This window comes from Gorilla gorilla, chromosome 4 (assembly GCF_029281585.2).
Source record: "Gorilla gorilla gorilla isolate KB3781 chromosome 4, NHGRI_mGorGor1-v2.1_pri, whole genome shotgun sequence".
NCBI classification, from domain to species: Eukaryota; Metazoa; Chordata; class Mammalia; order Primates; family Hominidae; genus Gorilla; species Gorilla gorilla.
The window spans coordinates 139,242,522-139,269,640 of NC_073228.2; the positions used below are offsets into that span (position 1 = coordinate 139,242,522).

Below are 27,119 nucleotides of genomic sequence, written 5' to 3' on the forward strand. Positions count from 1 at the left end.
CTCTACTATGATGTATTCTCTAAATCTCCCAAACCCAATTCAGGACAAAGCTACTAGGAAAGCAACTGCTTTAAATGATCTGCTAAGCAACCTGACCAGCATCTCCACTCTGCCATTGTCTTCTCCCTGCTGAGGATGGCCTCACTGTGTGAATAATGGATCCTGTTTATTTGTGGCAGAATTAGATTAGTTTTTAAGGAACTGTGTTTTTCTTTTCCTAGAAGAGGGGCCCCTTTCTAGCTATACATCTCCACCAAAGACTTGCCTTTCCCTTGCCAGATCTAAGGACACAGGCCTGGGGTCTGCCACAAACTACAAAGTACCATGTCTCCCAGAGCATGTTCCAGAACCCCTGTCCACAGATGCTCTGCAAAGAAGGTTTCCAGGGCACTGGGTTTAGCTGCATGCTACGCTTCTATACAAGAGCACACTAGAGTCTCCACACCACTGCTAAAGTAAAACATCCAAACTTTTTGTATTTGGTTGGCTATTTCTGAAACTTTTTTTTTTTTTAAGGAATATCTGTCCAAGGGGTATGGTTTGTTACGGTCGTGTCATAGATACTGGAGAAGGAGCGATTTGTGGGTAGTGTCTCATGGTACTCATGGTACAGTAGAAACAGCTCAGTCACAGGGTGTGAATTTGAGTCCTGGCTCTGCTTTGTGACTGGGCTTGAGAACTCTGGGCTGACCTATAAAAACCTGACATTGGGGGGTTGAATTAAACCAGTGGGTTTGTCCCCATGAGAAGTCATGGCTAAACTATGCATAGAAAACGACTGGAAAGAAACATTAACAGTGACTATCTTTGCACAGTGGAATAGGAGTATGTTTTATTCACCTCTTTATACTTTCAAAAATATTTTAAAGCAGTTTCTAAAGTAGCCCTTAAAATCAAGAACAAAAGTATTATTGAAACAAGCAAAAATATCTTGAACCATGCTATACCTAATGGGTTTGCATCTGCTGTGGCTGAGGTTTCCCCAGCAGAGTTTGGTACATGGCAGCACCAGGCTGCCTACCAGGCCTTGTGCCAAGGGCTACCAGCAGGACTCAAGCGGGAACCCCGATGGGAAAGGACCCACAGGCTGGTCATACAGGTGTTTTAAAGGGCCTGGGGAAAGGCCAGCTGCCCCTGGCTAGGTAGTTAAAACTGTGTATGCCTTCCCTTGTACAATGTGGGACTTTGGTGGAACTGCCTGGGAGAACTTTATAATTAGTACCCTGTATGTCATGCCCCTTGCAGGTAAAACAGAAGTGGCAGAGCAGAGGTCAAAGGCACAGATCAGCAAAGGGAATCCTACTGGATCCTGAGACTAGCCTGGAAGGGGTGTCATTTGTCACTGGGAATAGAGGGGCAAGGCCTGGTGGACCCTCCGAGAGAGCTTAAGATTCATTTTTAAAACAGAGGATTTAAAAGACACAATAGGCATTGGAATTGGGTTGTAAGAAGAGAAAACCAGAGCCCCAAGTGAGGAAGTGGGTGATCTGTCCTCACACAGTTGGTGGGGGAGCTGGGCCTCCCCACTGACTGGACTCTCAGGTCCTTAGGAAGTGCTCTGTCCTGCACACCCCAAATGACCACCTAAATTCAGGCCTGAAGCAGTAAGAAGTACCCTGCCTCCAGGTCTTAGCAATAATTCTCCCCACATCAGATGCCAAGTCGTTTTCTTCCCCTTATACCAGGGAAGGTGTAATTGGCAAATGAGAAATGTGTATTTATATGTTTCCTCTTACACATACAGATGGCTGAAGATTTTTAATTTGCATCTCTCACCAGCAGTTTTGCAGATGGCTCAGTATCACTCACTCTCAGCTCTTAGATGTACCAAACTCAGCTCCTATAATTTCTTAAAATTTGTGATCTAGACATCAAACATATAGGAGCTATTTTAAGTAATAAAAAAAAATGCAAAGGTGATTTTCCCAGACAACCTGCATGTGATGAAACTCTAAGATGTAAAGCTACAGGCTGTCCTTGGCCTCCATCTTGAAGATGTGGCTGTGCTGCCACACACCTCTGAATTCTAAGCCCTCTCACAAAATGGCTTTCCTAATACTGCATGTGCCACAACCAGATAAGCACGGTGGCTTTCCCACCTCACCTCCAGCTACTTCCAAGGGCCCGTTCTTTTTCCGGAGTTCCAGGACAGCTTCCACAAACTCCTTGCCACCTTTCTTCTCCAGCGTGTTTCCTAGACAAGGACAGGGTGGGGTCAGGTTGCCATTCTGTGTCTCTGGCACACACAGACACTTAGCATGTCAGGTGATTACATACTTCAAATGATCTATTAAATTTCCATCAGGCTGCAAAACAGGAACTAAGCCTTGGCTAAGTTAGTAAAGTAAAATTGAGAAGGGCTTTGTCATCACCAGTTACTACCCTCAAATTGCTGCTTCATCTGGCTGTCTCTGCTGCCCCTTATTTGGGTCTGACTCAGGGTGATCATGGATGTGCCAGAGATGTGAAAGAGACAGGACATGCTTGTTTTTTGCAAACATGCTTGTCCTGGATGCTTTTCATTGGCATGAGATACTAGCTGGTACTGGTTTCCAAGACTAATGCCTGCCTTAGGTTTTCTTCTCTGTCTCTGGGGAGAACCCCCAAGTAAGGAGGTTTCAGCAGCATACAATGCTCCCATCAATACGCCAGCTCTCCTCCTGGCAGCAGGCCTAGAAGGAAGTGTTCATACCTGGCCACCTTTGGACCAGCATTGTTACCATGCTTAGTTCCTGTTTTGCAGCTTTGGTGTCATATGCAAATACAAAATAAAAATGGCCTCAGACGGTATTTTCTTAATTACACTAATGATTCAGAATTGTTTTCAGTAAAGAAGGGCAACATCAGAAGCAGAGCTTAAAGATTAATCTGTATTCTATAAAAAGCTTGGAAAGGAGGATGTCTAACTGCTCAGGACCAGATTTTTTACAAAAGCCAATGGAGATTGGGAGCAATGTGTTTTCTTCAATTAGGGTACTTGCTAAGTAATCAATTCCTGCTGTGAAAACCAAGTTCCCAAACAAGATCACCAACACCTATGAGAACTCTGGGTTGATGCTCATGTGGGATAGCAAGTGGCAATGAAAGTTAGCAACAAGATCAGCCTTTCAAGTTTGGCCAGAATGGGGTCTGAGTCTTCCTTAAGCTCTGATTCCTCAGTTTTGCACATTTTAAAGTACTTCTCCTCACGAGAGGACAAAATACTCCCCTTAAGATTCACATCTGTCTTGGAAAATTCCAGGTGCACCTGGCACAATTCTGGTATGGGACGGTCAAGGTGCATCGGAATGCACCAGCCCAAATTCTCTTTGGAGTCACCCTGCGATGACTAGGGTTAATTATCTTAGTGAAACTTGCCTCCTTTGAATGTTTGTTCTGCAGGGGTGAACTAACCCCGGGAGGTGTCTGGGAAGAAGAGTAAATAGCCTGGGCTTTGTCCCAAATAAGAACCGGGCTAATGGCTAGGACTGGGCCTGTACCCACCCGCTGTGGGAAACCTGGGGTGTGCAGATGAACATGACCAGCAGCCATAGCCCAGGGGAGCTCTCAGCTGTGTCCGAGAGAGGGTGGTACAAACTTAGCATCCTTGAGGTGGGATTTTGTGTTACTCTTCATGATCTCAGACTGCCCTCCTGCCTCTACCTGTCCTGGAAAGCAGCACAGGCTTTAAATGGCAGAGTGAGAATGTCACACCTGTTGCTGCTGCATGTTTCTAGTAAAGTCAGCATCAGAGGTGGCAGCTGAATGGGGCATGCACTGGAGGAAGCAGGCCGGGGGCTTAGAGCCCAACTCCACCACTACAAAGTGGATGCAACCCAGGCGAGTGAGACCCCAATACAGGTTCACCTAAACTATCCCTGCAGCTGAGAAAAAGGAATCTGGAGCCTGAACCAGCTGGATTCCACACACTGCTGCCCCTGGGGCCCAGTCTAGCCTTCTGTCTTAAACCCATTCTCCAGCTCGAGGCAGGGCAACAAAAATGCTGGAGGCTGGACTAGTTAGCGTTCTCAGTCTTTATCAGATTAACTCTTTGGTGAGAACTGAGAAATTTGAAAGGTAAAATAATGTTTTTACTTTATCATGATTACCAACTCCTTTCTAAAATATTTAAGAAAATGGGCTGATTTATAATTAAAGGTGTTTTATCTTAGGAAGAGTGTTTAAAATTTTTACTTATAAATATTGCTTTAATTAAAAGTGAAATTTCCAAGTTAAAATACACTTAAATGCATTTCCCAAACTTAAAAACTGAACCCTAGATTGCAGGCAATCAACCCAGTCAGGACTTGACTCCTACACACACATATGTATGCACATGTTCATGTAGACACACGTGTACTTTTTAACAAGAAACAGGCCCATTTTCAACCATATTGTCAACACTCTTATTGTAAGACTCTTGCTTTTTAGGCTTAACTTCAGGGTTAATCATAAAGCAATTGGCTTATTTGCCCCCAAGCATAAACATGTGTTACTCCCATGAGAACAAGGACATTATTTCATGCTTAGAAAGCAGGCATAAGTATCAGTGTTCAAAACAGCCTAAGCGAAAATTTAGGCTTGGACAAATGTCAGGCTAGGCCTGTGGTCTATTTCACTGTTAGAAAGAACTTTTGATGGGTAAAAGTTAATCACTGGGGCTAAGCATTCCTGCACTCGGATTCCTTCTTCCAGCAGTCTCAGGACTTCACACCAAATATGAGAAATGGAGTGATTACTAGCTTCCTCTTTTCTCCTCTCACACATCAAAGTGGGAGCTGGAACCAATTGAGGCCATGTAGGAATCTGGTTTATCATTGGGATTGTAAAAGATATCTGGGGTCAATACTGGTTTGGACTGGTCCGCTGGGCAGAAAAGCCCTGAAGGGCTTTGGAAGACTGGGTTCTGACCTGGCAGTCTTTCTGCCTTGGCCAGTTGGGGTGTCTGAACCTGCTGAGGATTTCTGCAGGTGTTACAGTGTCGGTGAGTGATGTGTGCCAGGGTCCTGGGCCCAGATTGCTCCTGTGGCTTGGAAGCTAATAATTCCCCACCCTGTGCCTATCAATGGGTTGTAGGTGAACATGTCAGAGGAAAAGCATTAGCACCATCCTTATTCTAAAGAGACCCATTCCAGTCACAATTCAGGAAGGACTGGGCTCTTCTGGGTGGCACAGCTGGGTCTGCCTGTTACTTCCCCAAGGCTTCAGCCCTATCTCAAAGCTGCAACTCTGCCTCCTGGCATGGCTAATCCTGCTGGGCACGGCCTTCCTCAGGCTGCAGCAGGCAGGCCAACTTTCTCCTCTCCCTGGACCTGGGTAAGATACTTTTGCCTGGAAAGTTTCATAATTCCCATTTCACCAAATGTCCTGAATGGCAGGATGAACCCAGGCCTTAGTCACTCCCAGCTATGCCAAAGACAAGCCCTTAGCTGTTCATTTATTTTTCTCTAAATAAGTACTTCCCTTCTATCAAATTTTCATTTGGTTTAAAAAGGAAGCATCTTTCCCTTAAGCTGCCTGACTTTGGAGCTCTTTAACTCCTCCAAAGTCTTGTGAAAGGGGAGTTTAACTGCTTACAGCCCGATTTCATTTTGGCCTGGCAGACTTGGCAAATTCTGACTTTCCATCCAGTTTGTCTTCCCATCCATGTCCAAAATCCAAAGTGCCCAGGAGAGTGATTAGTCCAAATTGCAGTGGCTGGGGAAGACTGAACAGCAGTCTTTGCTAGTGATGCCAAGCAGAGCCAGGCAGCCAGAGATTGTGAGCTACTGCACATCTAGCATCCAGGACCCTTGTGAAAATCCTGATCTCCTCATCCTTCCAGATGACTTCACTGTCTGCTGACTGGAAATGTAACCATTCTCTTTGGAAGCTGGTATTTGAATCCACACTCAGAGGGCTGCTCTCAGGACCAGCACATTTACTATAAAAATTATATATACACATGAGTGATACCTTACAGCAGGCACCAATCATGAGCCAGGCTTTACAAAACAAGGTGCTCTGCTTACATTTAATGTAATTCCCATCATTACCATTACTTAATAGATAGGGAACCTGAAGCACTGAGGAGTTAAGTGACTTGACCAGGCCCCATGATCAGTAAATGGTGACAGTAGGATTCCAGTTCCTTCCACCTAGCTCTAAAGCTGTGCTTTTTTTCTATCACACATGGGTGCCTCCTCCTCAGGCCCCTCAGTGTGTTCTTAAAGCAGGACACTATTTTATACTCCTGCCAGGAATCTGCAGCCTCAGGATATGGCATCTCAAGTGCCCTCTTTCTTGGCCACCCTCAGCTATTTAGCACACCAGGAATCAACCAACAATGCCTTATCAGCTGCCAAGGGAAAGGAAGGTACTTTCTGGGTCTAGGATGATGTTTCTCATGAGTGGTCTAAGGATACCATGTCAGATTGAGGTGATTTTCATGCACCTGAAGTCTGAGAACCCTAAGTGTGGGCAAGCATTTGGAAAGGGTCCTCCTTGTGCACCTGAGGCTTTAAGGCCATTTTCAGGAACAAGTGTGCTTCTGACATGGAGACAGATTGGCGGGGGTCAGGGGGGTGGGGGTGGTGACCTGTGCACAGGCATATGTGTCTGTCTGCTCTTCAGAGTGCATGGAGGTGGTCTTGGATGTCACTCGGTCCATGTGACTGTATTGTTCCTGCAGCTGAAATCATCTGTGAACCCAGTCTCCAACAAAGCTGTGCCTTGTGGGGCAGGTGAAGAAACGATTCTGCTGAACCAGTTTTCAAACCAGAAATGTCCATTTGTGAGCTGCATCAGCCAGGATGCATGACATCCTGGCTGACAGCTAGCTTTATTACTCAGGTTCACAACCCAGGGACAGGAGACAGGGTCAGGACAGCTGGAAGTGTGAAATGAATGCAGCCCTGCATAGCTGTCAAAGGATCAAGCTGTCTGCAGCGGCCGACTGACCATGCACACACACACTCGGCAGCACCCGGCTAGGCATTACCTACTTCACCACCGATGTAGAAGTCAGTGTTTGTCGGGTGAACGACAGCATCACTGTCGATCGAGGCAATGTCAGCCTGTACAACTTGCAACTATAACAGGTAAACAAATGTATATCAACTGTGTTGGACCGAGACCCACGCACAGGCACATTTACTAATGCCCCAATGGCAGGGCTGGCCTACCTGGTCGATTCCAACATATGAGCCCAAGGGGCAATCAGTCCACGCAGTGTGCGCACATGTGGATGGGGGTGAGGACAGGAGGAGGAGGAATATCAAATGTGACATGTTTAAATTAAACATTTGAATGACAAGTCCAAAAAAAGAGAAACACACACATGAGATCACTTCCAAAGGTTAAAAGAAATAAAATGAATGCCCCGTTTCACTTTGCAAAAGCCTATAAAGCTGGCATCCCACTGAGAAGGCTACTAAAACATGGCATCTGTTTTTAAAAAAAAAAAAAAAGTGGACCATCAGGCCAACCAAAACAACAAGTTTCTCCATTCTGTCTGCAGCAGTCAACTTGCAGGCTTTGATTTTTATTCTTGTGACATTTACCATTTTGTCTACCTTCAAGGGATTTCTCTTGAAAACCCAGAGAACAGTATTGATATATGTAGAGGACTGCCTTTATTTTTTCCCCTCAACATATGGGCCGATCTCTATCAATATTTTTCCAGGCCCATCTCTTACTCTAGCCTATCTTATTTTTATGGTTTAATTTTTTTTTTTTTTTTTTTTTTTTTACAGATAGGATCTTGCTGTTGCCTAGGCTGGAGTGCAGTGGCACAATCATAGCTCACTGCAGCTTCGAACTCCTGGGCTCAAGCAATCCTCCTGCCTCAGCCTCCTGAGTAGCTGAGACTACAGGCACGTGTCACCAAGCCCAGCTAAGTTTTTTATTTTTTGTAGAGATGAGGTCTCACTATCTTGCCCAGGTTGGTCTCCAACTCCTGGCCTCACTCAATCCTCCTGCCTCAGCCTCCCAAAACGCTGGAGTTACAGGTGTGAGCCACTGCACCTGGCCTTTGTATTTTAGTATAAAATGTGCTTTGGATAGAATCCTTGCTTTTTCTAGCTTGTGGCCTTTTTTTTTTTTTTTAAGTATCTGTATAAGGCAGTTGGAAAACAAGTTCAAGCTGGACACTCTTGAGTCCAGTCCTCATGTTTTCAGCCCACTGTTGCACCCAGTTCGTGTGGGTCAGGCCTGGGCCCATGGAATGAGTGTATCTCCCAGTAAGGAAGTCTGCTATCTGACAAAAACAGCAGAAGCTGAGAGCTCAAGGGATACAAAATAGATTGCAGTTGAGGGTTAGGAAGGAGGCTGCATCTGTGTGCCTATTTCCCCTGGCAAGCCTCTACATCGAAGAGCAGCAGAGCAGCCCTGTCGTGCCATTGAGCTGACAGTGCCACATATGCAAAGATAAAGCCATAGAGGCAGGACACTTGAGGGGCACCTCTCAGTCTGCCCTGAACCATCTGCCATCTTGAACAGGGAGACACCATGGCTCTGGGGCAGTTTTCCTCCATAAGAACTCACTTGGAGATATTGCCCTTCTGTTTAATACCATCCTCTAGCCAAATAATTCATGAAGGTGGCATTCAGTCATATACTGTTTTCAGTTCTAAAAAAAAGTTGAAGTGATGGTAGTAAATTGTGGACTAAAGACAGCTTAATAGCATACTGATGTGGCTTGTCTTCTCTTTCAAGCTTTGTCATTTCTAATTAAGGTTTAAATGGAGAAACTATCATTTTGTAGTTACCTGAGATTTTTCAGTTCTAAAGTAAAAACAAAAAAACAAACAAAAACCAACACGTTTAAAAATCCCTCCCCAAGTAACCAGCAGTCAGTTTGATCATTATGGAAGAGAATTCAGATGGCAATATATTTGCAATTGAGGAGAGAGTAGCCAATCACACTTAATGAAACAGACCGTTTACACTTGGAATGGCCTGGAGTAAGTTGATATTCAGTGTCTACACTCAAATATCAATCTTGGATTTGGAAATTTGGCTTGACCACTGTAATAAAGTCTGGGAAGATGAAATGCCTAAATTCTGGGTTCCATAACTTTTCATCTGACAGCTGGTGGTGCCGAACCCCGTCCCCAATTACCTAGGTCATCTTTAAGGTCAATGTCAGCATTGGTAGGATTGATTATGGCCTCCACCTCAAAGCCGGCTAAATTACTGATTTCACTGTGAATAAGGTTCAGCTGCAAAGAAAAGCATGAGGTGGGAAATAACAGGAGAGCTGGGAAGTCTCAGAGAAGGAGCCTTGGGATACAGGTAAAGGACAGTGGACACTCCAAGTGCACGAGGCACAAAAGGGAAGCAGGGAGTTGCTGGCTCAAATGAACCCATTTCAAACATAAGACTCAAATGCTGCTCGGGATGCGGGAGCAAGCAAACTAGGATGAATGTTCAGAGCCCGTGGGTGGCAGCTGGGACAAAAGGAAGCACAAGCCACAGTGGACGAGGAGGTCAGCTTTCCTTTAAAGGGACTTGTGATCTGGGGGCCAAAGTAAGGCAGCTATCAGGACCTAGAATGAGTACTCATTGCTGAGGGTTGGGGGCTGGTGGATGTGACTGTCCTCATCCTTGAGCGCTAGGCTGGTGCTAACATCCTACCTGGCTTGGGCAAACCCCTAAGGGCTCTGCCATTGTCTTCCAAGTGACTATGGGCCTTTAAGGCTGTCCCCATCACTGTGACTGCTGGCTGGCTTCCCTGCCCTGCTCAGGGTGGCAAAAAGTGAGAATAGTCTCTTGCTTAGTAACATCTAATTTACGTGCCCATTAGTCATGTAATGCTGAAGTTCCATGGTGAAACCCAGGGGAGGAAGGTTCTCCAGCAAGACAATGTGTCTTTTAAATGGTTTTCACCTTGTTGGTCAGGTTGCTCTGAGACTCAATGGGTGGCTTATTGAGCATTTTCCTTAAGTGTTATATCCACCCAGTGAATTTGTTCTTTCTGAAGAGCCACTGAATGGGTGTCCCCCAGCCACTGTTATTCTGTTACAATGGCAACCCTGGCATCTGAGTATTCGAAGAATCCTGAGTTCGAAATTCTGTCAGAGGCGCAAGGGGAATTAATGGGCCTAGGACTGCTGTCCCAGGTCCTACTATTCCCCTTGCTTTTCTTTAGGTATTGCAGGAAAGCTTGCTCTTGCACATGCTCTCACAACGACATTGCTCACTCTTCAGTAACATAAATTCCTAACACCTGCAGACAAGTGCAATGCCTGAGTAGCCCTAGCAGAGCTGGTGCTCAAGACTATGACCTAGGCCAGAATAGTGGCTGCAGTCTGCAGGGTTTACCAGGGCATGAGGCTTTGTCCAGGTGCTCACCCAGGAGAGGGCTGTGCACAAGACACTTGGCAGGGAAGCTCCTGGCAACAGAGCAAGTTGCTGCATTTCTAGGGCCAAACATTTTGTTGAAAACAAAACCAAACAACCTGGCACTCCAGAAGTATCGGAAATATAAACCCACATTTTTGATTCCCAGAAACAGTCAGATTCTCAAAGAGGGATGTGCTTACACTAAGAGTCATCCTCTGGGAGGAAACAGTTGTGGAATTAAGTTTTGTCAAACAGCCAAGGAAGAATTCTGGCCAGGGCAGTGGACTTCATTTTTGGTTAAAGACTCAGAGAAGAGGACCAAGTACTATTCATATGGACTTTCTGGGTTATTGCTCCTCGCACTATAGAGTGATTTAGAGGCCACCCACACCATTGAAGCTGAAGGAAGCCATGGGGGTGATCTCACAAAGCGAAGCTCTCAGCAGCTCAGAGCCCTGCCACCAGGACAGAGGCACAGAAAAGAGACAGCATGGGAGCTGGGGCCTGACTGCTGCCACTGGGGAGTAGGGGTGTGGGTGGGCACAGAGTGGGGGGCCTTAGGGTAAGGCAAGTGAACTCTCAGGATTTAGAACAAGGCAAAGGATTTTACTCTATTATTTAGTTCTGCATTTGGCTCCAAGCAAATGCTATTTACAAAAACTCAAATTAAGCCAATACTCCCCACCACACACCACCAAAACACACCCCACACAGTGTGAAGAGGCAGGAGGTTGGTGAGGAAGGCAGGCAAAGGAGAAAAAGACTTGATCTACTCAGTATAATGTGGATGTGTATGCTTTTAAGGCACCTATAAATTCCTATGTTTAAAACAATACATGTTCAATCCTTAAAATTCACGCAATTTTTTCCAATTGTATAGATGCTTCTGGTGTTATATTCAGAAATGTTTCATTGGAAAAGAAGCTATTTTGGCGGGCTCTGCTTCAGCTAGCCAGGAAGACCCCCTCAGTGGCCTGTATCTGACTCTCTTCGCGGGAGAACCACCTGCTTTGTCCAGGGGAATGGGATTCTCTGGGGGAAACTTGGATTTGCTGAAGGAAGGGAGCAGCTGCGAACAGAACTCAAGCTCATGGAGAATTCTCAGCTTCCTTTGGACTCACTACCTTCCCTTCTGACCAGAGGCATCCCCACTCTTGGAAGTGCAGACTACAGTACCTCAGGGAGCCACTACTACTCAGCATTGAGGATTTCCTGCCAACCAAGTGCTGTTTCACTCTTCACATCTGTGGATGAGGCTAGAGCTGTGATTTTCCAACTATGCTCTGCTATGCACTGGGGCTCAGCAGAAGTCCTCAGGGTATGTGGCTGAGCCACGAAAGTTTTGTTGCTCTAAAATGTGTACAAATATGTATTTTTAAACAATCTTGACTAGAAAGTGTGTGCTTGGGATGTGTGTATCAGGGGAAGAGAATGGGAAGGGGAGAAGACAAATTAATTCAAGTACTTTGGAAGGACAAATGGGTAATCAGCTTGGCAGGTGGGCCAGTGGGCAGAAGCTGACAGTGAGATGATCATGAACGAAGACAGTAGCTCCACTATACAGAAGAAAGCCCATGAGCATAGCGTGCAAATGGACCAGGTACACATGTGTCTGGACAGGCTCCCACTGTCCAGTCACAAATGAATAAGCGAGATAGAGCCAAGACAGAGGTCCAGTCCTAGGAGGCCCCAGGGTCCCCTCCCACCAGCCAGGGTCAGATCCAGTGGGGTTTATCAGCCAGAGGGGTGTGTGTCCATCTGAAGTACATGGCAGAGAAGTGGTCCTTGTGGGTTAGGAAATCAGATTTCTGGGAACTGTAAAAATTCCCAAAATTAGTCTGATTTTCTGGGCGGAATAAGGATCATTAATGGTTTCAGAATTTGAATAAGGTGACTGCTTCTTTGTACTGTCGTCAGGAAAGATGGAAAACTAAGTTTTAAACCACAGCATGAGGAATTTAAAGCAGCTATGAAGACTGTTAGCCACTGAGGAAAGTAATCATAGGGCACTGCCAGTTATAGAGCAGAAGGGGGTCCCCACGTGGCTGCGCAGTTGGCAGAAAGGGTCGTAGCCAAGGGACCTTCAAGATCCCTTCCAGCACTGGGATCCGATAATCCTAACCTCACTGGCTCTGCTGGGCCAGCTTCTGATACAAGCAGTACCCGAGTCTTCCCTGTGGTGAGGATGTCCGTGGAAACCCTTGTTCTTTACTCATGGTATATGCTCATCAGAGTATAATCTCTTTGAAGGCAAGAGTGGGTGTGGCCCCCTAACCCTGAGTGCTGCACAGTGCCTAAGCCAGTGCTGGGGTTCCCCTGGGCATGTAGAGTTAGAACTGAACATCAAACGTCCTCAGATATAACTCAGTTAAAATGACTGCCCCTGCCTGCTTTCCTTTAAGGCATGGTTAATGGAAATGCCAGAGCTCAGAAATTGAGCCCTGGGCCTGGCTTGTATCTGAGGTGGCTCAGAGCCAAGCTGTCCTCGCCTGGATGGGAGGCTGGCCCCCACCATTTAGGGCAGGGCAGGAGGCGGTCTGTCGATGACGACAGGGAAGGAGTGTCTGGATGGACATGCAGACTGCCTGACCTGACCTACTTGGCTACAGGAAATAGTACATTCCTTCTTGGTTCTTTTAAAAAAATATGATTAGAAACCCAATTTTAGTTAATGAAAGTGACTGTTAAAGATAGTGCCTGAGTAGTATGTTAAATCTAGCCTGTAACTGTCAGATTTTGGTGTCTCTCATTTTCTCATAACAGATAAGGAAGGAAGCCTGGCTGACCACCTAAAATGCAGTTATTTTCCTGTCCCCAAAGTTCACTTCAACGAGGGGAATGGGAAGGGCAATGTCTTCCATAGGACCCTTTCCAGTCTCCTCCTGAGAGCTGTGTCTTCCCTGGGGCACACTCCAGGGCTGGCTCCTGCCCTCACAGCTGTGCTGTGTGGCTCTCCCTGCATGCATGCATGCCCAAGCTGGATTTCTCCAGAGGCCTTGGGCCGGGCAGCAGAATCTAGTGTGTCCAGCTAGAAAGAGCCCCACAAAGATAAGGACATGGACAGATACTGCTGGATGTCCAGATGGTCGATAGCTGAGCCATTCCTTCATGGCTTTGTCAGTTTCCTAAACTGTCTCAGAAGCCAGTCCTCAGCCACAGTGGGGGGAAGGGGTGAATGGTTTTTCTCTGTCACTGATGCTTCAACTTCAAGAGCTCCCTTTCTCCTCACAGTTCTTCCAGCTCCCAGGAGAAGGGTATGTGGATCAAAGGGAGAAAACCCATGGTACGTTATGCCCACCTTGAATGGCTTGCGAGCTGGGGTTGCCATCTTGATCATTTGGGAGGTAAGGAGACTCATCACAGCCTCAGACTGCCTTCCTAACTCCTTCAAATAATACTGACTCTGACAAGGAAACTTAAATCATTTACCATTTACCATTAAGTCAGTGTTACCACTGACACATTAGACACATTAGAAATGTTTTTTCTGAAAATTTTAAAACCTCTGAAAAAAGGCTGCAAATCTTGGCTGAACACAAAGCAAAAGCATTTAGTTGACTCAGATTCACAGCACTGATTTTTTTAAAACAATTCAACAATGTGTGTGAACATTGGGCAAAATCAGAGAGTAATGGCTATGATGACTCCTGAGACTTCAGTATGTGAAATACATCATTAACATCAATGGTCAGGCTCCTAAGCTGGGCCATGCTTCCTGAGTAGCTTAGCAACCATGCCTTACAGGGCTGTAGCATGCACAATATCACCTTTCTCCACCCCAGCTTGCTTGCAATCTTCAAGCACTGGTTTCAATGTCACAGATAGAAAAATGAGATTCATAGGACACAGGGTACCATATAGTCACCATTCTAAAGTACCCCTTTTGAAACATTTCCTAAAATCCAAGTCAAAATTAATGTCTATAATATTTTAAATGTGCTTTTTGTAAAAACTGTGTGTTAGTTTCATGATTTTTGCCTTTTTTAAACTATATGCCATGATTTTCACCTGACAGTAATAGCCAATAAAAAGCCAGAAAGTAATGCTTCAAAATAATGCTCTAATGTATCAATGCTCACTCCATCTCATGCTGCAGGGGTGTAGGATTCCAGAAAGGGCAGTTGGAACCCTAGTTTCTAACACTGGTGCTTAGGCTGACTTAAGATGCTGCTTTATTTTGGAAACATGGAGTTTATTCTGCTAAACAGTGTCTGCAGCACTAGATTTTTGGGTACCTCTTCCTGGATATGTGAATCTTGGATCATAAAGTCGCAAGCACATTAAACAGGAAGGGCAGTTTCTTGGTAGCCTGGTGTTTTGTTTTCACCACTAAAAAGGGGGTGATATGGGAAAGAAGGCTAGGTGGTCTGTCTGGGTCTACATTCAGCCCCTCTTATGGCTGACCATTTTATACTGGGTGGCAGCTTAACCATTCCTTTCAAATTTTCCTTCCAAAAGTCAAGATAAGCACATTAATTTCACTGTTAAGCTAAGCTCACTGCTTTCATTCTCCATTTTTTAAAATAACATTAAATGATATGTTTGTAATTTATTATAGAGTATCAATACTTTTCTATGGTTTTTTGTATCCTCACCCTACCAACTCTGAGTAGGGAACAGTCATTATTAGCCAAAATTTTACTCTACTGTACTTTATTTTTATTCGTGTGACGCCTGGCCCTGAGACCAGATGTATCTGAAAAGGAAGAGTTGAGTTGCCGAGAGCTGACATGTTCCTGGCTCTTGGGAGAAGCTAGCAAGATGTCTGTGGTGTTTGCCGCCTCCCCTCCAGGGCTAACTAACAAACAGAGCCCAGAGGAGGCCGTGATCCCATTTCTTTCAGAAGATCACAGCAACAAGAAGGGCATCTGCATTTTGCATGGACATTTTTACAGCCATATTTGCTGCTACTTTGGAAATATTTTAGTTCATCCAGCAAGGGAGGTATGAGGAATTCTGATCTGAGGCTGCCTTTGGAGTGCCTGGTAGGAGGTAACAAGAACATAGGCAGGGGAGAGGCCAGGGTGGGAGTGCCTAAGGGCAGAGTGGGGAAAAGAGGGAGAAGGTGACCCCAAGGGCTGAACTGCTCTGTATTTCAAACGGAAGTAATGTGGATGGGTCACGTTAACTTTCAATACATTACCCAAGGAATACGTTACAGGGGTGAAAGTAGACCCAGGCAGTTGTCTTCACTGCTGAGTCGAAATTTTTAAAGGAACAAAAAATATTTTAAACAAAACCTTTCAAATCCCCAGACCTTAAGATGACAACTAGTGCTACTTTTTCTTTTGAAAAATGCATACAAAATACAAAGAATGGTTAAAAATGTAAACAGTAATGGTTATTTTCTGGAACACAGAGTCCACCACAGGAATTGCATCATGAGAGAGAGTGCAATTAGTGACAGAAAGAGGGAAAGGGGTAGGAGGAGAACTTGCAATGACGTGAGCGAGGGAACCGTGTCACTGTGATGCAAAAGAAATTGACAGTGAGGGTTTAAAAATGATGCAGCTTCAGATCCAAGTTTGTTACCACACTCAAACTAAACACAGATTAACTTGGAAGGTCAAATTCATTCCTTTAATTTTTTAAGTATAGGATTAAAAAATTAAGAAGAGTTTAATTCTTTCTTCCCACCCCTTTTTGATGTCAATAAAGAAATATTAGTTAACTCTCATTCTCAGGTCTTAAAAGCCTTTGCATCATTTTTATTTTCAATAAAAGTGAATTGTCTTTTACAAAACCATGGCGTCCTGGCAAAGTTGCATCACTGGGGCGGCTGAAAATATATTGCCCATGGTTAAAACAAACAAACAATTAGCTGGAAGAGTCATCTGGTGGTTCAGTGAAGAAACCCAGTGCACCCATCAGTACAGTCTGAAAACAATCCCCTGTAGAGCCCTGAATCAGACCTGAGGCTCTACCGTTAGTGCCCCCCAGGACAAGCAGGCTGCCGGCTAGGTTGTTCACCTTCCACCACCAAGGCTTGACTTCTGCCTGGTTCCCTGGCTGGTGCTATCTGATGACCAGTTTATCCCACAGAAGCAGCTCCTCCTCCAGACTAACCAAGGGTCCCCATCTCCCACAGGAGCTGCCTGCCCTCTTCTTTTTTACCACTGTCTCCCTTCCCCAGCTGCCAGGGTCCTCCCTCAGCATTGTGGCCTCCCCAGCATCTAGCCCTCCCTGAGGCCACTCCCAAAGCTCACAGCCCACTCTGTCTACCCACGAGGCTGGGAGTGGCCCCCGGGATCCCCCCAGCCTTCCAGTGGAGGTAGCCTGTGCCCATCTGTCCCTTGGGGCCCTCAAGTAGACTGAGGCCACGCATCTGCCTACCTTCTGGCCAAGGAAGAGGCTCTTGGTGGAGAGGACTGTGAAGCCGTCGGCAGGTGTGCCCTCGGTTGTGCTGTCGGCGCTGGCTGCTTTACTGACTTCACCCTGCTTCTTCTTGCACAGACGGAAGGGTCAGAATGTGGGCCACACAGACACAGGCATCCTAATAGAGAGGCAGCTCCCAAGCCTCACCCATAACACCCAAGGGGAAACAGGAAACTAAACCACAACCAGTTCTCAGCATTTCTCCAAGGGGGAGCTCAGACTCATTTTGAGGTACAAGAGTTCTGTGGAGTGTGTTAAGTTATATGTTAATCACTTTATGATTATAAAAAAAAACCAGCCACTTAAAGGTAAAACTTCACTTTACAGTGATCATTTAAAATAGAACCATTTTCATAAATTCAGACCAAGTAAATGTCTCTTAATTAAGGATCTTTAAGTGTCTTTCCTTTCTAGATGTCTGTAATACTATTCAAGCTTAAGAAGAAAAACTGTTCTAGGTCACTAATTCTCAAAAAGCCAACTAAGGACTATAACCCTCTAACCTTCCTGACTCCAGAAGGTCAGACTCACTTCCACCCTTCCTTCATTAAAGCCAGTGTTAGAGAAGGACGCATGTGGTGGCTGTGATGAACCATCTGTCTCCCTGCAGACCCCTTGACCCATGGTTCTTGGCTTGGTCTTCAGCTTCTTCCTCAGCATTATTAAGACTGAAATATGTATGCCCTGGAGTTCCCAAGGATCTTCTGAGAGAGGTACATGACATGGAGAGTTTAAGAAAACAACTTTCCGATCCTCTACTTCCTAACATTTTCCTACAACTGATCTGCCGTAAGAAGGATCTACACCTGTGGTCAAGGTGCCACGCCAGAGCTCCTTTCATAACTACCCTCCTCCCACTTCCCAGAGTAAATACTAATATGGCACACCACTGTGGGAGTAGGGATGCGTGTTTTTGGCATATTTCTATTAAGGACAAAGCCTGTATTAGAAATGGATACTTTGGCTAATTTGGAGATTTTCTGCATTCAAATAAATTGTAGAGTAAGGATAGTGAGAACAACATTGGTTTTCATTTAGAGACTTCACCTTTCCCTTCCCCAAATTATTAATAAAAAGTACTTCACTCCTGAGGGAGGGTCTAGTGGGAGAAAATCCAGAAAGAAGGGGTGAGAAATATTACAGATGGCCATGCCTTCCTGAAGGATAAACCTGAATAAACTCTGGGCAAGGCCTGTGTCCTATCCATTTGCCTATTTAGGATTCTAATTCATTAACATGAGCATATTAACATTTTTTACTTACAATGAAAAGTAAGGTCTAATTTTGCTAATGGCTTTTAACAATAAGGGCTGCTTTAGCAATTAGGTTATATGGCAAACATTTTTCCTAAATTTAGTGAGCTAAATCTGAAGTTCCAAGGTTATGCTATAAGTAAGAGAAAAAGCACTTTATCAAGAAATATAGTACTGGCAAATATACATTACAAATTATCGCTATTTTGATTTTCCTACTGAGTGTTTAACATTTGATGAGTGAAAGAGAAACAGGTATAATCAACAATTATATGGTAAATCTTAGTGAAGCCCTTTTTGATACACTTTTCAGGAGCCAAGAATAGGAAAGGCTGCATAACAGACTTTCACAAGTCAGGTGTTTTTAATCCTGTGCTTTCAACAAAACTGAAGCAATACCTAATTGAGTTAATAGCTGATAGATCTTCAGAAAATAGACTGGTGAAGTTAACAGTAATGGACCAGTGTTGATTTCCTTGTTGTGACCATGTGTACCACGGTTATGTGAGATGTTAACAATGGGGAAACTGGGTGAGGGATATTCAAGAACTCTCTGTACTATCTTTGTAACGCTATGTAAATCTAACACTATTCTAAAATGTTTATTAAAACAAATTGATGAGGTTACACTATGCATTGTTGGCATATATCAAAGAGTTCAGAGGACTGAATGATGTTGCTATAACAAAACCCTTTCCATTTCAATTTTTTTTTAGTGAACAAGATTTTCCAGACATTCATACCTAGAAATATATAAAAATAGGATGCTAAGCCCTGTTTCATTTCAACAATAAGTAATATTCATCTGAGGATACCTGAACTAGTTAGGGGGAAAAAAAATCCACCCAGCCCATTACAAGATGCTTTTCCAATAAAATTTTACCTTTTCCTTAACAGTTATTAGAATTTGTAATGCATTTGTCAGTTTGATCAATTGTATATTATTAATAAATGTGCTAACTATCCAATCTTGTAGAATCTACTACTTAATGCTTTTATAAAAGTCAAAAAACACTTTTTCAAAATTGAAATTTATATACATTATTTTTGTTGCAGAACTAAAAAATAGAATAGAAATGTGTTACATTAAGATGAAAGTTTGTGGGGCAAGCAAAAGAGAAATAAGGAGAAAATAATGTAAATTTTCCAACTGTTAAAAATGGTCACAGGACATAAAAGTGATAGTACTCTGAAGTTTGAACTCTGAAGTTCTGTATTTGGGTCCTGGCTCCCCCAACAGCATGACCCGAAAACTGCTCCCTTTCCCTAAGCCTTAGATTCCTTATTTGGAAAATAAGACTGGGTCTGGGAGTGGTGGCTCATGCCTGTAATCCCAACACTTTAGGGGGGGCCAAGGCAGGAGGATGCCAGCCTGGGCAACACAGCAAAACCCCACTGCTACCAAAAATACAAAAAAAAAAAAGAAAGAAAATGAGACTAAGACTGGAGAGTTCCTGATTAAACGACTGGCCTTAGAAAGTAGTAAAGCACTCCAGAGACAAGCCATCACTGCCTGGTCCTATATAGCCTGCCCACTTGGCAAAAAACTTCTGCCTTTTCCCTTCAAGGTTCCCACCCAACGGGACAACAGGGCAGGTGCTTAAGGTCGGCACAGTTGCTTATGAGGTGTTAACGCATTCAAATCATGGCAACTATGCCCAAGTTTTTCATAAAGCCTATTGTCTGAAATCATGTCTCTTCCTAATGTTTTGGTATTAAAATGCCCTTTCTTATGGCTGCATAGTGTTCCATGGTGTATATGTGCCATATTTTCTTAATCCAGTCTATCATTGATGGACATTTGAGTTGGTTCCGAGTCTGCTATTGTGAATAGTGCTGCAATAAACATATGTGTGCATGTGTCTTTATAGTAGCATGATTTATAATCCTTTGGGTATATACCCAGTAATGGGATGGCTGGGTCAAATGGTATTTCTAGTTCTAGATCCTTGAGGAATCGCCACACTGTCTTCCACAATGGTTGAACTAGTTTACACTCTCACCAACAGTGTAAAAGCATTCTTATTTCTCCACATCCTCTTCAGCACCTGTTGTTTCCTGACTTTTTAATGATCGCCATTCTAACTGGTGTGAGATGGTATCTCATTGTGGTTTTGATTTGCATTTCTCTGATGACCAGTGATGATGAGCATTTTTTCATGTGTCTGTTGGCTGCATAAATGTCTTCATTTGAGAAGTGTCTGTTCATATCCTTTGCCCACTTTTTGATGGGGTTGATTTTTTCTTGTAAATTTAAGTTCTTTGTAGATTCTGGATATTAGCCCTTTGTCAGATGGCCTTTGTAGGGACATGGATGAAGCTGGAAACCATCATTCTCAGCAAACTATCACAAGGACAGAAAACCAAACACCACATGTTCTCACTCATAGGTGGGAAGTGAATAATGAGAACACTTGGACACAGGGCGGGGAACATCACACACCAGGGCCTGTGGGAGGGTGTGGGGCTGGGGGAGGGATAGCATTAGGAGAAATACCTAATGTAAATGACGAGTTAATGGGTGCAGCAAACCAAAATGGCACATGTATACATATGTAACACACCTGCACATTGTGCACATGTACACATATGTAACACACCTGCACATTGTGCACATGTACCCTAGAACTTAAAGTATAATAAAAAAAAATGCCCTTTCTTCTATGAAATGGAATCTACTAAGTGGTAGATTATTTTCATATCTCAGTTTGGGGGAAATAAAAGTTAGCAAGCAATTCTGTCAGCTCCAAAAAGACTGTTATAATTTTATATTGTCCTACAAACCCATAAATTTCCATGTATTGGACACTCGCCCAGCTTTGTTCTGAGCAGCAGAAAACCTGTTAGGTCAGAGTCAGCTGGGAGACATTTAAGAACCTGTAGAACTGAGCATCCAGAAAGACTTATGTAAAATCATCACCCCACGTTTACCTATGTTTAGTCTCTTATTCTAATGTTTGAACAACCTAAAATTTCAATAGAAGGCCAGCAAATTTTTCTACTAGTAGCTTCTCAAACGAACCAATTCCTTTCTCTGGCTTCCCTTACCAGAACATTAATCACTCAATTTGCAGTTTAAATATTTATTCCTCAACAAGAGAAAGAGGCAGTCTACTAAAATCACCTTGGGCTTTTGCCGGGTGGTAAGGAGCAAGCCTATATTTATGATCTAGGAGGGTAGTTTTCACATGGGGATAGGGTGAGGTTTGTTGATGGTTTGTGTTTGAAAAAATCCCTGGTGAGATCATTATTTATCCAAAAGTTTGGCAAAAACTGGCTTCTTAGAGATCCCCTGAAAGTTATCCTATGATTCTTAGCGTACATCTGATGGATCTTAACCTGAGGGACGAAATTAGGCATAGTTTCCTTTGAATTTTAGGTATTTTATTTTATGCATTTGGAATCTTTATCTCGAGCAAGGGTCCCCAGGCTTCCCTCACTGCCAAAAGTATCCATGTTATAAAAACGTTAAGGATTCCACAGGCGAGTCCTATCATGTTCTCTTAAGAGGGGCCAGGCATGCTCCCACCTCAGGCCTACTTGCCATTCCTCTGCCAGGAGCTCTCTGCCCCCAGTCACTTGAATGGCCAAATACCTTACTCTGCTGGGGCTCTGCTCCAGTATCATGAGAGTAACCTCACCTCACTGCCTATGTAAAATAATACTGGCTCTGCCATCACGCCACTTTATTTTTGTCATAGCAGCTACTCCCTCCTGCCTTCTGTAATGAATCTGCACCTCCTCCCTGAACACTGAGGGAAGGCAGGGACTTTGTTCTCTGCCACATCTCCACTACTGAGAATAGTAACTAGTGCATACAGACTAGATACAAATTGGTCTAATGAATATTCATTTTTTAAAAACTCAGTATTAAATGTTAAAAAGATGAGGCGGTTTTTGAGATTAATGTAGTTAAAATGCCCTAAAAGTGAGTAATAGCCAAAGCTAAAAATATACTCACTCTTTGCCTCAGTAAGTTTACTTTGAGGACTTTATCCTATACATTTACTTGCATGTGAGGACAGAGATCCACAAACAATGACAGTTACTGTTTGTCAGAATGAATGCTAGAACAATCTAAAAGTCCACTTGTAGAAGGGTGATGATATGGTTTGGCTCTGTGCCCCCCACCCAAATCTCACCTCAAATTGTAGTCCCCATAATCCCCATGTGTCAAGGGTGAGACCAGGTGGAGGTAACTGGATCATGGTGGATGGTTTCCCCCATGCTGTACCCATGACAGTGAATGAGTTCTCATGAAATTTGATGGTTTTATAAGTGTCTGGCATTTCCACTGCTTGCTCCTGTCTCTCCTGCTGTCCTGTGAAGAGGTGCCTTTTGCCATGATTCTAAGTTTCCTGAGGCTTTCCCAGCCATGTGGAACTGTGACTCAATTAAACTGCTTTTCTTTATAAATTGCTGTCTTGGGCCTTTCTTCACAGCAGCGTAAGAATGGACTAATTCAGCTGGCTACACTGTTTTTATATATCACATAAGTGACCAGTCATCCCATGCAACACTAAAGCAGCTCTACATGCAGAGACATGGAAGGACTGCCCAGAATATGACAGGGGCAGTGAACACAGGTGCCAGACATGGTTCTATGCACTTCCATGAATTCTGTTAAGCCTCACAACCACTTGTGTTACATCTCCTTTTTAAAGATGAGGAAACTGAACACCAGAGATGTTCTGCAACCTGCCAAGATCATGCAGCTAGGAAATGGCTAACCCCAGAGCCTGCACCCTTAATCACTATGCCACACTGCTAAAATAGGGGGCTCATACGATTTTTATTAAAAAAAAAAAAAAAAAAAAAAAAGAGCAAGTAGGATGGGGAGGGATTTACATCTCTATATGCTCTTATATGCACAGACTTTCTGAAAGGAGACATAAAAACTCACTGAGTGTGCCCTGGGGAGAAGTAGGGTGAGGGACGACAGTGGGAGCAAAATTTTTTTTACTGCATACTCTTTTGTCCAAACTCATACATGTGCCCTACTCAAAAACATTATGTAATATGCATAGTTACTGAATTGTAAGGCTGGAATGGACCTGATCATTTTATAGATGGAGGTAAATTGAGGAATAGAGAGGGAACAGACTTGCCTGAAGCCACCCAAGTAGAGAGGAGCCCTAGTGTACAGCCAGGCTCTGGACACCCAGCCCCTGGTGCAGTTTGTTGCCTTCTCCAACCATTTCCACTACAGCTGACTCAGCTGTCACAATTGGAGATTTTCAAAACCTCCAAATTATGTAGAATTGTGGGAAAAATTATGATTTGGAATTCAAGTGTTGACATCTGAAAAATACCAACTCTCACTACAAGTGCTTTAGCATGTTACTAAGGCTTTCTCTGCATGTCCCTGGAAAGGTTATTTTCAGAACGTTCCACTTAAACCTAGAGATGCAGGCTTTTCTGCTATTTCTGGGAGCTGACACCACAATTTACATTAAACAAATGTTTTGAAAATTAGCTGTTCACGGTTCCAATTTCAGCTTCCCCCAGGGTTTAATGTTAGCCAAATACTGGTACAGTAAGCAGACAATGTGTTTTATTGTGTGGAAGAAAAACAGACCACCATAACAGGCTTCCTGCTTTTGTAATCAAGGGAAAAGTTGAGTGGTCGAGTGATTATTGGCATATGGTTATTAGAAACACTAAGTTCCAAATATAGCTACTAGGAGCTAAAGACACCCCCACTCCAAATACTTCAAGTCCAAAAAGTAAGATGAATTCCTAGTGTTTACTAAATTGGAAAGTTCAGAAAGTCATAGAACAAAAACTACTAGGGGAAGACTAGAGTAACAGGAACAAGATTCAGCCCAGGTTTGCCAGCAGACACTGGCATCTGAGAGACCCACTCAAGTATCAACAGTGAATGCATGAAGGAGGGTGATGGCTCAGGACACAGCCAGGGCAAAGGCTAAGCTGAGGACGTGGTCCTGCCCCTGCTGGTCCTCAGCACCAAGGGCCCTGCTCTGTGGGCAGCCAGGTCTCTGGGGCTCATAATCAAAAGATGATAGATTCAGTATCTTCGTTGCCTTTTTAACATTTTAGAAAGGGTTGCACAAGCACTTTCCTCCTGCCTTCCCTTCCCCGCCCTCCTCCCAAATGCATATGTTGAAAGGGAAAAAGAAACTTTCCAATCTGCTAATTCTATAGTTAGCAGGAATGAGCAGTGGAGCTTTCTGTGAAATCCCTGCCTGGCCTCAAGCCTCTTCCAGGACTTGTGAGCTAGATGGAATCCAAGTGTCTGGAAATAACTTACAGGATACTCCTCAATATTGGGTTTCTCTCTCAAAGAGCTGGGAGTGATTCTGGGCCTAAGGGTGGGTGGCATGTTGGCAAGAGGAATTTAGATTTTGTGCATGCAAAGAAATACAACCTCTTTCACCTCAACTAAAGAAAGCTCCACAAACAGTGTGGATGCAAGAAGGTTGGGGTTCACAGATGTCCCTGCATGCGGGTGAAAGCCAGTCTGCCTGAGGCACAGGCAGGCTCAAAGGAGAGGACATGCTGACAGGACAGGAGGAGCTCTGTTCACCTGGTCACAGCTCCTTGAGCCTGTCCTGGGAAGGTGTCCTCACTGTCTCACTCAGGTGAGAGGATTTGGGCTCATGTAGGAAGAACTTCCTGACACTGCATCATTAGATTCCACAGATGCATTTCCAGGGACTTCTTATTGAGGGTCTTGCAAAATACAGAGGTCACCTTCTGCCACGGGTAATTTCCTCCTGATCTGGCTGGAGGCCAGAAGGAGGACTCCTTAAGGGGTACCTCAGAGCAGGGCAGCCTCAAGATTCCATTTTCTTAGAGACCATGCTTTGGTGGCACTGTCCATTGTTTGTTGGCTCTGGTGGCCGTGACAACTGCTGACAAGTAGGACTGGGCAAAGAAGGAACAAAGAAAATGTATCCCAGTTGCCTTGTAGTCTCCAGCTCATGCTCAGACAGGTGAGCACAGCAATCACAGGCCTGGACCTCCGGAGGGTGCTCCTCCACACTGAGGATCATGACCTGGAGTCTGCTGGCCTTCTCCACCCAAGATGACATTAGATAACACTAATGAGAGGGTTTCCAGCACCTAGGACCCAGCCAATCCAAGTTAGGCCCAGAAGAAGCACCTGAGTAGTACATCCATTTTCCTCCTTGACAGAGGCAACCATTCTGGAGTGAACTGTCTAGAGCGCCCTGATGGAAGACATGCAGCCATGGCAACATGAGAGTTCTGCAACTGAGCATCAGGGTATGCAGGCAGCTGGCCACAGGACTAGACAGTGGCTGTCCCCTAACACAGGGAAGCCCCCTTCCCACAGGTGTGTGCATCTCCCTGGAAGGGCCAGCTTGGGAGTCCTTCCAGCTTGACACTATCCCTGAAAGCCCACCATCCATCCCCCTTGCCTACAGGGGTTCTGTCCTTCAACTGGGTCCAGACGCTGGGAGGGCCTCCTGACTCTCGCTACTTGTGTTGGACTAACCCCTCTGGAGTGTAATCAGCTCCTACATGTTCCTCCTTTATTCTCCCATCAGTGGGATGAGCCCACAGGGGGAATGAGGGGGGTGCCCTGGTAACCCTGTTTATCCATACCCCATCCTATCCCACTTCATACATTCTGGCCAAATCACATACCTTGGATTTCCGGGCCCCTTTCTTGCCTCCTGCTTTTTTAGATACAGGCTTCTTCTGGGATGGAGACTTGGCCTTTTTGGCTGGGGGTGGTGTGATGATGGCTTCCAACTTTCCTTTGGATCCCCGCTTCTTCGCTAGCAACTCGGGGTGGATGTTGGGTAACACACCCCCACTGGCTATGGTGACTCCTTTTAGCAGCTTTCAGGAAAACCAGAATAGCAGATAGTGAGCCAGATACCCTGCTTCTAACCTTCAAGAAGCCAGCCCTGCCCAGGACAGTCTTGCTTTGGGTTGGTGCAGCTCCTTCCTCCATGGCATCCTCCATGAGGATGCTGCCAGGACTCAGGCTCACTGCTCAGGGATCCAGTCCCCAGAGTCCCTCACTCAAATGGAATTTAGATCATCTCTCTCCTTTCGGGAGAGCCAAATACCTTGTATTATCCTGCTTCCCCCAACACTCCCAATAAGGCCTTGGGGAAAAACTGCCATGGGAGGCAGGGAAGCTGCTAATTAATCCAAAAGGCAGTCCACACCTTTCATAACCAGCCAACACCAAAGCCTCTCAGCTATGTTTCTTAGGCAGTATGACCACCTGCTCAAACATCAGTGGGAGATGGGAGAGGCCCATACCTGATTCAGCTCTTCATCATTGGCCACAGCCAGCAGGATGTGCCGGGGTGTGACCCGTCCCTTCTTGTTGTCTCTTGCTGCATTGCCAGCCAGCTCCAGAATCTCCGCTGTGGGGAGCAGAGATGAGTGTATGGTCATGTTAGAGGACCACGTGTCCCCGCCCCGGTCCCCACATTCACAGTGCCAGGAATGGGCAGAGGCAGCTGCTTCAGGAAGCAGCTACCCTGAGGTGAAAAGCTGTGGGCAGAGTCACAGAGGTGCTGAATGGCAAAGCTGAGTGGGACCTAGGAAGCCCCAGGTCCAATGCCCTTGTTTGGGAGATGAAGGAACTGAAGCTGAGGGAGAAGGGACCAGCTGAAGATCACTAAGTGAGTGAGTGGGAGGGCTGAGATCTGAACCCAGTTCCAGCGCTCTCATTTCCCAGAAAGGGTGCTTGCAGTTAGCACTGCAGATGTCACCAGGGCCAAACCCAAAGTCCTCAGTGTGGTCCCTGAGAGTATACCATGCCTGCTTATAGGGTTTCAAGGACAGGATGGCTTGCTATTGAGGAGGCCTGTTAAATCTTTGTTGATTACATCAATGCTGAATGCCTGCACATCTGGATGCAAAACTGGAAGGATGTGACTGGATTCTTTACAAAGTCAATGTCATAAATACATTTTTTAAAGTGTGTGTGTGTGGGGGGGGGGGGCGGGGGTTGTTGTAGATTCAAAAGGTGAAAAAGATGTAAAAGCCAAATATAATGTGTCACTCCTCGATGAAATTCTGATTCTTTTAATAAAAGCTAGGAAAGTCATTTTGGAGACAACTGAAGAGCTCTGAATGTGGACTGGGTATCAGACACACGGGATTATTTTCTTAAGTGTAATAATGGTATTGCCATTCTGTAGGGAGCATCCTTGTTCTTAGGAGATACATGCTGATGTA

General features: G+C 44.7%; 1 protein-coding gene across 4 annotated transcripts in view; it reads right to left on the minus strand.

Moving 5' to 3' along the window:
- Nucleotides 1–27,119, minus strand: part of MACROH2A1 (macroH2A.1 histone) — a 65,002-nt gene that overhangs the window by 9,506 nt on the left and 28,377 nt on the right. The window contains exons 3-7 of one of the 4 annotated variants that reach the window (XM_004042535.5): nucleotides 26,193–26,299; nucleotides 25,563–25,760; nucleotides 16,636–16,746; nucleotides 6,959–7,049; nucleotides 2,105–2,194 (exon numbers count right to left, since the gene is read on the minus strand). In XM_004042535.5, the coding sequence (XP_004042583.1) occupies nucleotides 2,105–2,194; nucleotides 6,959–7,049; nucleotides 16,636–16,746; nucleotides 25,563–25,760; nucleotides 26,193–26,299 (597 nt within the window). Of the gene's footprint in view, nucleotides 1–2,104; nucleotides 2,195–6,958; nucleotides 7,050–9,079; nucleotides 9,180–16,635; nucleotides 16,747–25,562; nucleotides 25,761–26,192; nucleotides 26,300–27,119 lie in introns of all 4 variants that reach the window. The other 3 variants (XM_019027581.4, XM_019027580.4, XM_004042534.5) reach the window with 3 other exon arrangements.